The 13,455-nt window shown below is 41.6% G+C and overlaps 1 protein-coding gene across 1 annotated transcript in view; it reads right to left on the reverse strand.

The window, feature by feature from the left end:
- The window catches only part of LOC137789393 (protocadherin-15-like), a 144,997-nt gene that overhangs the window by 77,727 nt on the left and 53,815 nt on the right, over nucleotides 1–13,455 (reverse strand). Inside the window, exons 10-16 of the mRNA XM_068582941.1 lie at nucleotides 10,976–11,084; nucleotides 9,560–9,672; nucleotides 8,099–8,305; nucleotides 5,531–5,665; nucleotides 3,014–3,163; nucleotides 2,783–2,874; nucleotides 1,695–1,796 (exon numbers count right to left, since the gene is read on the reverse strand). Of these exons, the coding sequence (XP_068439042.1) occupies nucleotides 1,695–1,796; nucleotides 2,783–2,874; nucleotides 3,014–3,163; nucleotides 5,531–5,665; nucleotides 8,099–8,305; nucleotides 9,560–9,672; nucleotides 10,976–11,084 (908 nt within the window). The remainder of the gene's footprint in view (nucleotides 1–1,694; nucleotides 1,797–2,782; nucleotides 2,875–3,013; nucleotides 3,164–5,530; nucleotides 5,666–8,098; nucleotides 8,306–9,559; nucleotides 9,673–10,975; nucleotides 11,085–13,455) is intronic.

Consider the following 13,455-nt stretch of genomic DNA (forward strand, 5'->3'; position numbering starts at 1 on the left):
TGCTTAAATCAGGAAAAAGTTTGCCGGGGGACACCGGCAAGTGACTTTTGAGTAAAAGTTTGAAAAGGAATAAAAAAGACTTGGCATAAAGAAGAAAAAATAATATGTCTGATTCTGCAGCATCATTTCTTTTTGGTTAAAGAGTGCAATGCTCACTCAGTCTGCCTTTGGCAGCAGTGGTTCATTCAGGTCAGCTTCTTGCAGGTCTCTCAACAATTTGACCAACACATAGAGCAGCGGGAGGTTTAGTGTGGAGTTGGGAAAGGCTCACAGAGGAGTTACCTGCTGATAAACACACTGACATGAGCAAAACATCCGTATAGGATATATTCCAAAATGGAAGCAGATGAGTTCAAATTGGCCGCAGACGGCACACATTAAAGCAATCGTCGCCCCAGTTTCGTGCTGGACATTTTCCTCAAACAAAAATCCTTATTAAATAGTCCTGTGCGTCTGTAGTGTTGTGTTTTGGTGCCTCTTGTTTGATGAGGAAAGACTTGGCTTGTTTGTCCTTTCTGCAAGGTCACTGCAGTCTTAATTTATCCTTCTGTTGGGATTTCCAAAGCGCGAAACACAAAGAGCTTCACCCAAGTGTGCTTCGAGTATCAGCAAACAGGCTGTTGCACATGCTGGAGCAGTGCTGTTGCTGTTTGTATTACTTGTTTTCATTGATGCCTTTTGCTCATGTTTTTTTCCGTATGCTGTTTCATTTTGTATAATAAGTAAGAAGACAAGAAAACTGTGAGGAAAAGGAAAATGAGGGACATCGTGCATCAAAGGTCGTGAGCTACTTTTTCTCTGCAATGAGCAAAATCACATGACCTTGTTCTCCTATGTTTCTTATGTTAAGGCATGGCGCAGAAGTCGAAAAGACAGTGTTCAAGTGGCTGAACGGTTCGATTGCTGGACATGCTTCTCTTCTGAGATATTGATATTACTCGGTAATTGCTTAAACAAAAAAATTCTAAATTGGACTGGTCTCTGCCAGACTTTGCTGCCTAATCAATACACACAGAGCTCAAACATATTGGTGGCAGCTGCATTTTCCATGAAATAACCCAAGTTGGGGAATAGCCTGAGCGTGTGAGTTGCTGAAAGTTATGGCTGCTTATTGATTTAATCCATGGAGGAGAAATGACAGGCAGGAGATGGAGGATAGGAGGCAGGGGATGAAAAAGAGTTGCCTTATCAAGTCAGACCGTATCCTTTAGAATGCGGCAAAACTAGATGTCAATACATTGTGTCTTTTAACATCTGTGGCATTTATTATAGATATTGTCTGCCCGCATTTGCTGAAATTGTCCCTTCTCTGAAATGCAGCCTATCATTTTCTGTCGGTTTGCTCAAGAAGTGGGTAACTAGCAGTGCGGCACTCATTACCTTCCACTCTGTTGTTCTCTTCTCCCATTTTATCATTTCCTTCAAACATTTGTCCTATTAATTTTCTTCTGTTAGACTCCTTTCTTGCCATTTTCCACTATAAAAGCGGAATTCCTAATGTATATCTTCGAGAAATGAAAACGACTCACCTGAAATGGGTGAACAGATGACGACAACGGCGGAGAAAGTTTGAGAGTGCTGTGGAATGTCTGACAAAGAGCGTGAAAGGCTCTGGGAATCTGATGACCTTTCAAGCATCGGCTGGAGACCGATGGAGTAAAAGACTGATTAAGTGGACAGAGAGGGGCTCTTACCTTCTCTGGGGTTCAGGCCCACTGTCCATGCCCTCTACGGTCAAAGCGTAGTGGCGCCCGACAGTCAGCTCGACACTCGGTGCCACGGTAATAACTCCAGTGCTGTGAAAACAAATTCATTCATTATTTACCGACGGACACTTTCATTATAATTGCTAAAGTGAACTTCACACAATCTTTACGCGGCTTGTTTCCCTCATTAAGCTCAGAACTGAGGGGTGTTTGAACAAAGTATGCTTCATGGCTGCTTATCGCACCATAAATTGCACATAATTTGCAACAACTATCTGCTCTGTCTCAATGTCCAATTTACAAAAAAAAAAAAAAAAAATGTTGTCCCGTGTTTGAGCAGACACCCCTTACACCCTTTTAAATGCTTCAGTTACCACCAACTCTCTGAAGACTAATTGTTTCACTGCAACTACGCGTGGCCGCTAGGGCCGATCTTTGTGATCCGGACTGCTTTTGAAATGAGGCTCAATTGCATAGAAAAGGGGTTTCCTGCGAAACGCATTGATATTACCTCATTTAAATACGGGCAAACAGCAAAGGAGCACCGAGACAGTATTTGCTTAGCGGCGCAGTGAGGGGCGCATTTCACCCTTTGAGGGTGCTTTCAGGATTACACGGTTTCTTTTTGCTTTGTTTGCAAAGGTTCGGCGGCAGCAAAAGCCACACAATCTTTTTGTTCATGAGCCTGTGAGTGAAGATCCTGCGTGTTTTGGCAAACACCACAAGTAAAACTATGCTTCGGGTTAGGAGGGGGGGGTCACACAATATTATGGAGAGTTAAATGTGAGCTGTTCTCCAGCCTGTGTTTATCATTAGAAGCTTTTCTGTTCTTACAGATGTGTGTAAGTGGGATGTCTGAAACGCCTCGTTTACACAAGCCTTTAGAGGTGCTGGTACGAGTTTCTTTCTTAGCTTTGGATAGAGCCAGGCTAGCACTTTCCACCTGTTTTCAGTCTCAATGTTAAGCTAAGCTTATTCATGGCTGGTGGTAGCTTCATATTTAGATTACAAACATAAGTGGTATTGATATCAAATAAACATTTGAATAAATATTACAAAGCACGTGAAATGTTTACCTTTTACCAATAAGAAAATGTCCCTGGTCACCAGCTAAGATCTGGTAAGTGACCCGACCGTTGGGACCGGCATCAGAGTCGACTGCTGCCAGCTGGGTGAGATACACAAACACACACACACACACACACGTCTAAACACTCACCATCAATATGAAGTGTAATAAGTATATTGCAAATACTACACACATCTGAACTGTTGTTGGTACATAGTGTGTGTTTGGCAGTGAGTACCTGTAACACAGTGTCTCCGGCGTTCATATCAGTAAACAGATTGACATTATAAGAGACATTCGCAAAAGTCGGAGTGTTGTCGTTAGCATCCAACACCGTTATCAGCACGGTAACCGGCATGCTCTGCTGGACTCCGTCTGATGCTAAAAGCTGGAGAGGCACAGTGAAGAAGAAAAATGACAAGAGCAAATGAATAAAATGTTCCCTCCGTGAGAAAATGTTCCACTCAGTCGAGCTACAAAAAGCTACCTTTAGAGAATCCTGGGGTGGGCGGACTGTCTTCTCAACACGTCCCCTTGACATCGTGATGGTGCTTTTTTCTTTCCTCATTTCTTTTGAGGTAAAGTGGTTCAGTGTTTTTTCAATCTAAATTCATGTTTTGTTTTGTGTTTGTGGGTGCAGCTGAACACTCTTGAACCTAACAGTCCTGTCTCCCTCTCTCGCCTTTATCTTATTTAATCTTCACAATTTCCTCTCAATGATTGCCGTTACCACTGCTTTTATTGTGTATGAAGTCTGTGTGAAATATGTATCAAACACAGAAACATTGGACAAACATTTGTGTCCAATTAATCATAATGTCTACGTGCAATAAATTCAACTTAAAATACTTTCATGTTATGTGTTATTTGATAGTTTCTTTGCATAATATATATATATATATATTTGAATTAATGTCTTCAACAATTTAGCAAGTGTTTATTTACTTTCTTGTCTTAAAGCTAACCAAAGCTAACTGCCTGCTGGCGTACAAACATGAGAGCACTAAACGAATAAGTATGTTTCCGAAATGATGTAGCTATTTATGGAAGCAGAACTTATTCATCCTTTCAAATTGCATAATGCTCCCTGTAATTTTAGCTTTTTAGATGCACACAGAAAAAAGCAAACACCCACTCTGCAAATTTGGCATTTCGAAAATGTTGCAAATACTCCGCGATAGTGAGATGAAATATGAAAACTCAAAGTTAGGTGGGCTGTCGGAGATTTCATCGCTAGCAGAGAAGCTTCAGAGCAAAATTAAAAATTAAATTAAATTCTTCCCGACAAGGCTTTTGTCATGATCTGGATCTCCTCCGTCAATCATTCAGCACACAAACATTGAAAATAACAAATGAAATGTGTCAATGCAAATAGCCATCCATGATGCATCTCAACGTGCATATCAACAGACGCGACAGAAGCTCCTTCACTGAAGCAATCTTCTCGGGCGCAAACTCATCTGCCAAGAAGCTGATTGACTCCTCTAAAATGAAAATCATCCTCCAGGTCTCGTGGCTCCCTCTCTCTTTCTCTCTCTCTCTCTCTCTCCCTCCTCCTCGAGTTTAATTTCTCCTGCAAGGCTTTCATGATGATTACTGTACACCTCTGCCTTTCAATCAATACACCAAGCTTTCTGCTTTTACCATCTTTAACTTCCAAATAGATGCATGTACACACAAGGATTCGTAAACTCACACAATATGCTGCTTTTCACACACTGCCTGCCTGCACGACCAGGCTGAACCGATTGCTGTATGTAACGAAACAATGCTGCACCTCATATGGCGAGGCCCAATCAGACAGGGGTGGAAGTAGAAGTAGCAATACCACATTGTAGGATTATTCTGTTACAAGCCAGAAGTCCTGCGTTCAAAAAGAAGTTCAAAAGCATTTGCTTCAAATTGATCTGAAAGAAGTTGCCTCTACTGTGTTTGGCAACGGGCAGCCTCACTGTGCCTTAAATCAGCGAGCGGGGAACGGCAGGTTGCAGGGAAGAAGAACAGCAAAAGAAAGGAGGGAGACCAGAACAACACAACCATAAAGAGCATCAGAGTGGCTGACAGAAACCGAGAAAAGGAAAATAGGTAAACACAGTGGCACAGCAACCGCTGGAATAAGCTTTGTTTTATAAACCTATTTCTGCTTTGAGCCACTGGTAGTGGCCTGCATGCAGAGAACTATCTTACAACTCAGGAAATCATGCTCAACAAATCTATAGAAGCAGCGCTAGACACAAAATGAAACCCACATTTAAACATGAGTAGATTTAAACGTTACCGGTTGACGAAAAGACATGCGTGTCCACCTTTGTGTCTTTTCTTTTCATATCTTTCATTCTTTGTGCTTCCCCTCCCCCCTTCATCTTTGTCGCTGGTTGATTTCTCTGTGACCACCTGCTCTCGTAAAAGTGTGTTTTCTCTGGTTCACCCTCACAGACGGCCCCCACTGCAATTTCACTGTTTTACTTCTCTCTCGTAACTGGTTAAATGGGTAAATTAGGCTTGAAACATGACTGACTTTGTGGAGCTACAGGTATATAGATGGCTGACACATTCTTGCTCTCGCCCCATTCTATCCTCTCCTCTTATTTTGCCACCTGTTCCCACCTCTTCACAAGAGTCTCTTTTTTTCAAGACCACCACTAGGAACTGAACTGTGGAGAGTTATTCAAATGCATACAGAAGCTCATCTCTCGCTCCCTCTCCTGCATACATATTGCATATAATGCACACTAATGCAAAGGCTCTGGAGTACCGTGAATGTGTAGGAGTCCTGTGTCTCTCTGTCCAACGGTTGCACCAGGGTGAGATATCGTCTGATTCCAGTTGCAGACACAGCGAAAACATTAGCATAGCTGTCCAATGAGAACTGGAGTTGAGGGTCCCTGGTCTGTTGGAGGGAAAGAAATATGTTGAGGGGAACAGGAAAGACATTACAGTCATTAGATGTTTTATTTATAACTGAGGAAGGGTGCTGTTGAAAGTCCACTGCATTGCTGTCAGAGCACACATAAAGCTGTGGCACATTTACACCTGACAGCTGCCCAGTAACCACGGAGATGAAATGATGGCTGATAAGCACCTTAATTGGTTCAATTAAAAGGGATACACAGACATTTTAGGGGATTGGATGCTTGATGAATCTACAGTGAACAATCAAAAGTGACACATTTTACGGAAGCAGCAATCATCTCTCTCTCTCTCTTTCTCTCTCTCTCTCTCCGAGAAAATTCCAAATTAAAAAAGGAAAACAGAGTGGAGAAACCGAACAAATGCAAATGTTTCCTGAACAGCTGAGAGCAAAGACGTGCTTGGACAGGAGAGGGTGAATGAAAACATCTCAGAGGTTTGCTGGACATAAAAATTATCGTGTGTGTGTGTGTGTGTGTGTGTGTGTGTGTGTGTGTGTGTGTGTGTGTGTGTGTGTGTGTTACACTAGTGATGGAGAGGCAATCCCCAGCCAAGTATTACTCTGACATTCTCCACACAGTCACCTCCTCTGTATGTGTATGAGTATGTGTGTGTGTGTGTGTGTGTGTGTGTGTGTGTGTGTGTGTGTGTGTGTGTGTGTGTGTGTGTGTGTGTGTGAGCTCTCATTCTAGATAAGGCTGGCTCAGCAGGGCAGGAGGGCTGATAATATTGTCGATGTAGCCAGTGTGGATATTGAGTCATAAATAAACACACACATACACCGTCGTATGCACACACATAAATAAAAATGATGGACGGCACATAAAAGTAATTAGGACTAATCATCATTGTTGGTACTTAATGCTGGAGGAAAGACCAGGGTTAGCAATATTTAAAATAACTCAACGTATATCAATCTCCACAAACACACACACACACAGAGTCTAAGGAACATCCTGAAACACAGACGTTATCCCCACTAAGCTCATTCCCTGCTGTGGGGGTCTTTTAGAAAGCAATGAACCAAAGCTTGTTTTTGTCAAAACGCCTATGCTACATCTTCAACAAACTAAGCTCTTGGGAAAGCAGCGGCGATAACAATGCTGCAGCACTGTAAATTCTTACATTATCACAGAGAAGCAATTTACGAGGGAAATGGTTTTACCATCCAGATTCACAGAGACATTAGATAGGGCACTTCACACACTGCAAGCAAGGCACAAAGTAGAGATTCAGGACACACAAAAAAGGGCTGAAATGGACACCTCAATGGTTCGCTCCTTCCAGGAGTTCCTACAGTTTCCATGCTGTAGCTTTTGTTTACATGGTGATTCAATTATGTTGAAGAACAGGAATTACCTCCGTTAACACATGTGAGGCCTCGAGGAAAGTGCCAAAGTGTCAGAATATACGGATATACCGTCACGGTTTACGATAACAAGCCATTGTTCAATTGTCCAATCATAGCTTTGTAAATGTAACAAGGTATGATGGACTTGTCTCCATATGGTAGAGTGGTGGCCATGGTACTGTATTAAGACGGACACACTACACCCAAAGAGTTTGGAGGGTTGTGTCTTTTGGGTCATACATTTATTGATATCATTTGCTCTACAAACTCAAAAGCAAAAGAGCAAAAGCTGAAGCCATGGATCAAACAACATGTTTGTATGCTACAACATGAACCCTTAATGTTGCGATGCTCAGCTAACAGCTAGTTTATTTGCATTCCAGCAGGCAAACTCGACAACAGGCCTGTTAAAAATAGGACCCGTTTCAAACGAGACAAATGTAGTAATAAATCGAGCGGTTGTATCACCGTAAACAGTGGAAGTGCCGAGCGACGAGAGAGCGCTCCGCAGGCGTATCAACCGTAACGAGGGGGAATTGAGCGAACGGTCAATTTCCATCTATGAAATTGTTACATGGCACGTTTTGAAAGCCAACTAAAGCGAATTATTAACGAGTTGTCTTGAAACATCGGGAAACAAGCATTGAAATTAAGAGCAAATCAAATCATGCTAGTTGCTGTTGTCAAAGGCACAGCCCTCGTTAACATCAACCAGTTGAAGCAAAAAGGAGGTAAAGGTTTGAAGAAGAACCTCGGCTGATACCTACAGGCATCTCATTGGATGTCAGCTACAAAAGAAATAGATGCAACAAATCATACAAAATCTGGATACGGTTTTCATAAACACTCGAATGCAATGCATTTATTTGCACAAAGTTGTATTAGCATATTGACGCTATAAAGAATGTTAGATAACACTTTTGCAACAACAAAAAAAATCAGTCTATTTACAAAAGCATTATTCTTTCTCCTCAGTGTGATAATTTCATTAGTCAAAACACAAGAATTAATGTGTGTTTGATGTCTTTAGTCGATGACAGCTCTTTATGCCTTCATCCTCACCTCCTCCACATCGTTATCCAGAGCAACGATGGCCAGCGGTGCAGACAGGTTGGCACTGGTCGCTATGGTGGTTCCCACTGTTGATGCTTCACTGACGTAGCCGTGGTAACCGGTCTCCAGGAAGTAGGGTGCCTGGTTGTTTTCATCCAGAACTTCGATTTGGAGGTTGGCAAAAGCTGGCAAGGGGTGGCCGTTGTCCTGCTCTGCCTAAAGGGGATGGAGAAAATATATATATATATATATATATATATATATATATATATATATATATATATATATATATATATATATATATATATATATATATATATATTTGTTTGTTTCCTGATGACCCTGAAGAAGGCGAAAGCTGAAATCTATTGGTCCTAACAGAAAGGTTGTTCTATATACTTCAAAATAGTTTGACCTTTCAGACATATTCCCTTCCCCATGCACCTTGAAATGAGGTAAAATTAGGCCAGTCTATGTCTTCTGATCAGATCGAGTTATAAATCAAATTCTCCTCAGTTTCTTTGTCTCACATCTCCCCTTTACTTCTCTCAGTCCCCCTCGGGAAGGCTTACGGCTTCCTCCTTGTGTGAAAAGTCTATTACAGACCATATCCTGTAATTTCCCGACGGTTAAAAAATGCCATCTAGAACAGAGAGTTAAAATATTGCGGAACACAGTGTTCATTCCCAACCTCCCCCTGTAACGTTAATCTTGTTCGAATGGAGCTTAAGGACGAATTTGGCTATTTAGAGTTGATTGAAATGTGCCAATCTAAAACACATATTCAACGGTTTGATTGCCTGTGTACCTGTGTGTTTTCTGTCTAACTCTACTCTCTGATGCATCTTTTCTTTTTGCATCTTATTTCGGTTCGCCATTGTCATCTCATTCTTGTTGCCTTCCTGCTCCCTCGAGTTCCTTCCTCCTCTTACCGTCATTCATTAGTTCATGTGGGATAAAACAGCTTTACCATCCCAAAAGTACACCGACTGCAGTGTAATTTTGTAAAAACAATATCTCTACAATCACGCACACCTTTAACTCCAGCAAAAACCTTCTATGGAGGAAATTTAGCATTTTAAATTGAAATTGCAGTAGAGCCAAACCTGATGTATGCTTGGTGGCCTAATTCCATTACCAGCCTAAGTGAGACAAAAAACACCTTCACACAGCATGAGCTAGATAGTACTAATTTATCACAATTACTGGCACTTAATATATTCTTGGTAAACTATTTTTAATTGACAGAAACCAGGAAGCTCCTAATAAATAAATTGAGGAGGAGCAGCTGGTCTTTATTTAAGATAACAGATTAGCTGATCAACAGCTTGATGAATATTTCGGGGTTAAGTGCAATGAAAGAAAAAGCACAGCACATTGAGGGAGCGGGGAGAGTGCTGTCTCCATAAGAAACCTATTGGGCGCAAATGAAGTTAAACCTCCTCTTCTTGCAGTCCCAGTGCTTCTCACCTTGATAACCAGATCAAATCTGCGGTAGAGTTCTCTATCGATGGGCTTTAGGATCAGGAGCTCTGCTGTGGTGCCGTTCAAGCTGAAATACTCTGCATAGGACTCTGGTTTACCTAAAAAGAGAGAGAGAAAACAATAGAACACAAACAGTAAGAACTGAGCAAAGACAATTTAAAAAAAAAAATGGGGTAGTGTATGTATGAGTCAGGGAGAGACATCAGTAAATTAATCAATAAATGTTTGCCTGGTGGGTTCCTCGGGTGAGTATCAAAGATACAGAGAAGAGGGGAAAAAGGGGGGGGGGGGGGGGGAGAGAGCGGGATGGCTAGTGTTCCCAGTTTTCTCATCTTTGCTCTCCACAGGTGGGGAAGCACAAACACACGTAGACACACACATATATGGTGCTTTAGAATGCTGCATTGCTCGGTGGGGAAATCATGTTTTGGTGAGGTGAGCAGCAGAGCAAGCACGTCATTCCCCCGAGATCTGTGGTTACGGATGTTTGTGTGAGTGCTCTTTGTCCAACTTTGCAACAGCACGTTCTTTGAAATTATTTTGTTGTACAAAGCAATTACCAAAATGCTTTTGTCTGATGAAGACCAATCCTCTGTCAAGTCATGTAAGTACTAGAGAGTAACACTCAAAGCGCGTTGTGTCTTTGCATTCACAATTAAAACATTACACTGTTGCTGCTATAAATCACTTTCAACTTGTACGCTGTTTTATTGTAAACATCTTAAGCTTACTAGCTGTCAGCATCCTGTAAACAATTACTTCTCATACAGTAATACTCTTCAGAATTAATCCTGCATCTAAACAATTAAGCGCCTTACTCAAAAACCTTACAATCCTTTCCTTTCAATTAACAATTAGGCCCCGGGCTTAAGGAGCCCCGCGATCACAGATCTGCATTAACAAGATTCGGTTGTGTAAAGCCCCATGTGAACAAACGTGTCACTGGGAATTTGAGTTATCTTGGTGTTGATAAATCGTCCATTAAAAAATATCTTATTTACATATGGCCATGCAGGGACAATATCTGTGATTTTGCATGTTTCTTTTGCTTTGAACATTGAAATTCTAACATTTAGTTTATGGGCCAGCTAGTCGGCTATATAAGTAAAATCAGCTATTAGGGTATATGTACGTTTATACAGCAATATAGAGACCTTCTGTTAAAATCAACTGAGAAAAAAAACTAAAACGTAAATATCTGTTGTCAGCTAATACAACAAATTAAGGTCTGTTTTTTTCGCATAAAATACAAATATACATTATTATGATCTAGCAACCTTGCTCATTCATTTGCAACACTGTAGCCTATAATGCTCGACATCGGTGGGTGGCACAGACATGTATATTGTCAGGCAGTACACTAGAGATAACCAATCAGAAGCCAACACAAAGTAAACCTACCAATGAGGAAGGAGTAGAGGATGCCCGGCCTGTCAGAGGGAGGTTGTATGTTTCTATCTTGGTCCACAGCGTGAATGGGTGGAGTCACATTGACGGGATTCTCCTTATTCTGGAGACAGAACCAAGGAGGGCATTACAGTTGAGAATCACAGTCATCACTTACACATATGACATAACAGATAGATTAGTATGAAAAAAACATCAGAACTAGCAAAAACAGTCATTTCAAACTTGCACCACAGGCTAGTATCAACATTGCCTACACTTCATGAAGTTACATTTTATGAATGAAAAACAAAGAAAGATACAATTTAAACAAGCAAACTTTGAACTTTTAGAACATCTTCAGCTATTAATTAAATTAAAAATGCTACAGCTTCAAACAATAGCTACAAAAAAATAGTCATTCTAAGGAATGAAGAAAAGCTATAACTCAACGATTTATTTATGTAACAGAAGGCAAAAACAAGCAAAGCAAGAGAGAGTTAAACAGGAAAAATAGGAAATCATTACACGTTAAACAACATTTAAAGTATGCATGTAGGCGTACGCCTCCACAACAACGTTTCACATTCAGGAGAACCAATTCATAACCAAGGACCAATTTCTATTGTGCATATGCATTGGACTGCTCCATGCACATACTGTAAGAGTTTGCAGGTGTGGATCCCTTTCTGTATGCGAGTGTGGCACTTGCTATAACGTTGACTTAGAATAGTGTAAGATGCTGAGGTGGTAATACAAAGACCCCCGTTACATGTCAGCAGGATACAATCTACAATCACTATGCTATAAATGTCAAGCCAACACACACACACACACACACATTCAATGTACACCATAGAGCTCTCATACACCTGCTGTCATACAATACTTTACCACCGCACCTGTCATGCAGCACTTAAAATCTACAAGCCATCATGGAGCTATATCTCCTTGACTGTCACTGAGAGAGGAGGGGAGCGGCACACAGACAGAGAAGAAGTTATGGCACGTAATGAGGTGGAGTAAAAGAGGGTGTAAATATATGGAGGGAAATGAATTTGCCAGTTGAGGGAGAACAGGGAGCTGAGGCAGATGTAATAGCAAAGAAGAAAGGGGAAAAGAGAGTCAGGTCACTGAGAACACTCGGGCACTTTAAATGTCTTAACAATGACGATTATCAAACAGACTACTTTACAATAGACAGAAAAAAAGAATCCCACTGACAACAACACGGGAGTATAACAGTGTCAGAAGTGACAGTGAGTAGTTAAAAAAAGAACGACGCTGTGTTAAATGTAAGGTGCAAGGAGTTCAACCCGTAAAAATGAAAACGTTTAATGCCTGACAGTATATTCCCACTCAGTGACACCAACTAACAATTAAGGGCACTGATATTGTGCCAGATACTGTAAATAATGAATATCATTGATATCTGCATTTTTAGACCAACAGTGACAGTTAATTGTTTTTCAAGGATACCGTCAAGATGTGAAATGTTTCATGGACCAAAAAGGTGAAAATTCAATACATTTACATTTTCAGCTTGTCCTCAAAAAAGGCTCATTTGATCCTTGAATGCCTACTCCAAAGTTGTACCTCCCTCCTAAGGAGCCCCGTACTCCAGAAATATCATTGACCTTTACATGCGGGGGAGCAACCCTCAAAACACCACCGTTTAGGGAGAGAGAGATACGTCTACAATCGCAGAGACGTGCAGGGCAGACAGAGCGGTGGCTGCGAGCTCTCTTGTCACGGCTGTCCTGACAGTAATCCGGTGAGCACAGAGTGTGCTGCAGGTTGACGCAAGGTCTTGATCTGCCAACGTTAGCCGTTCTATTTGTTTTCAACACTGCCTCTGTCATTTACAAATGTCGACTTGGGAGAAACGGGGGTTCCCAGCACGAGTTCGTGAACTGCGTGAGATAAGTCACCCACAATTACCAAAAACTTAACTCACTTAATGACGCATGCCCAATACCGGGACCCTCCGCAAATCACAAGGCAGAGGAAGTTAAACGACTGTTTACTCCCTGGGCTTTGACAGAATCATGAAGGCAGCTAGAATCAGCAGGCAGAAAAGCAGCAACAGGTAGCCAACATGAATGAGCCTCGGCCACGACAACACCAGCCACCTGGCAAATCTATGTTTTGTGTGTGTGTGTGTGTGTGTGTGTGTGTGTGTGTGTGTGTGTGTGTGTGTGTGTGTGTGTGTGTGTGTGTGTGTGTGTGTGTGTGTGTGTGTGTGTGTGTGTGTGTGTGTGTGTGTGTGTGTGTGTGTGTGTGTGTGTGTGGTGGGGGCGGGGGGCTGCCTTTTATATATATTGTGGAACTAATGAGCAAATGAGCAGCAGCTGTGCAGGCAGGTGGCTGATCACGAGAGCAGCGAGGTAATCAATAGAGGAGGAAAAACCCTGCTTGTGGTCAGGTCAAGCAGGGTTTTTTTTCTGAGCTAAACAGCAGCACGCACGTCAACACATTCTTTGTGGTGCGAAAGA

Source organism: Clinocottus analis, unplaced genomic scaffold (genome assembly GCF_023055335.1).
Source record: "Clinocottus analis isolate CAN_PGR_092001 unplaced genomic scaffold, fCliAna1.0.p SCAF_19, whole genome shotgun sequence".
NCBI classification, from domain to species: domain Eukaryota; kingdom Metazoa; phylum Chordata; class Actinopteri; order Perciformes; family Cottidae; genus Clinocottus; species Clinocottus analis.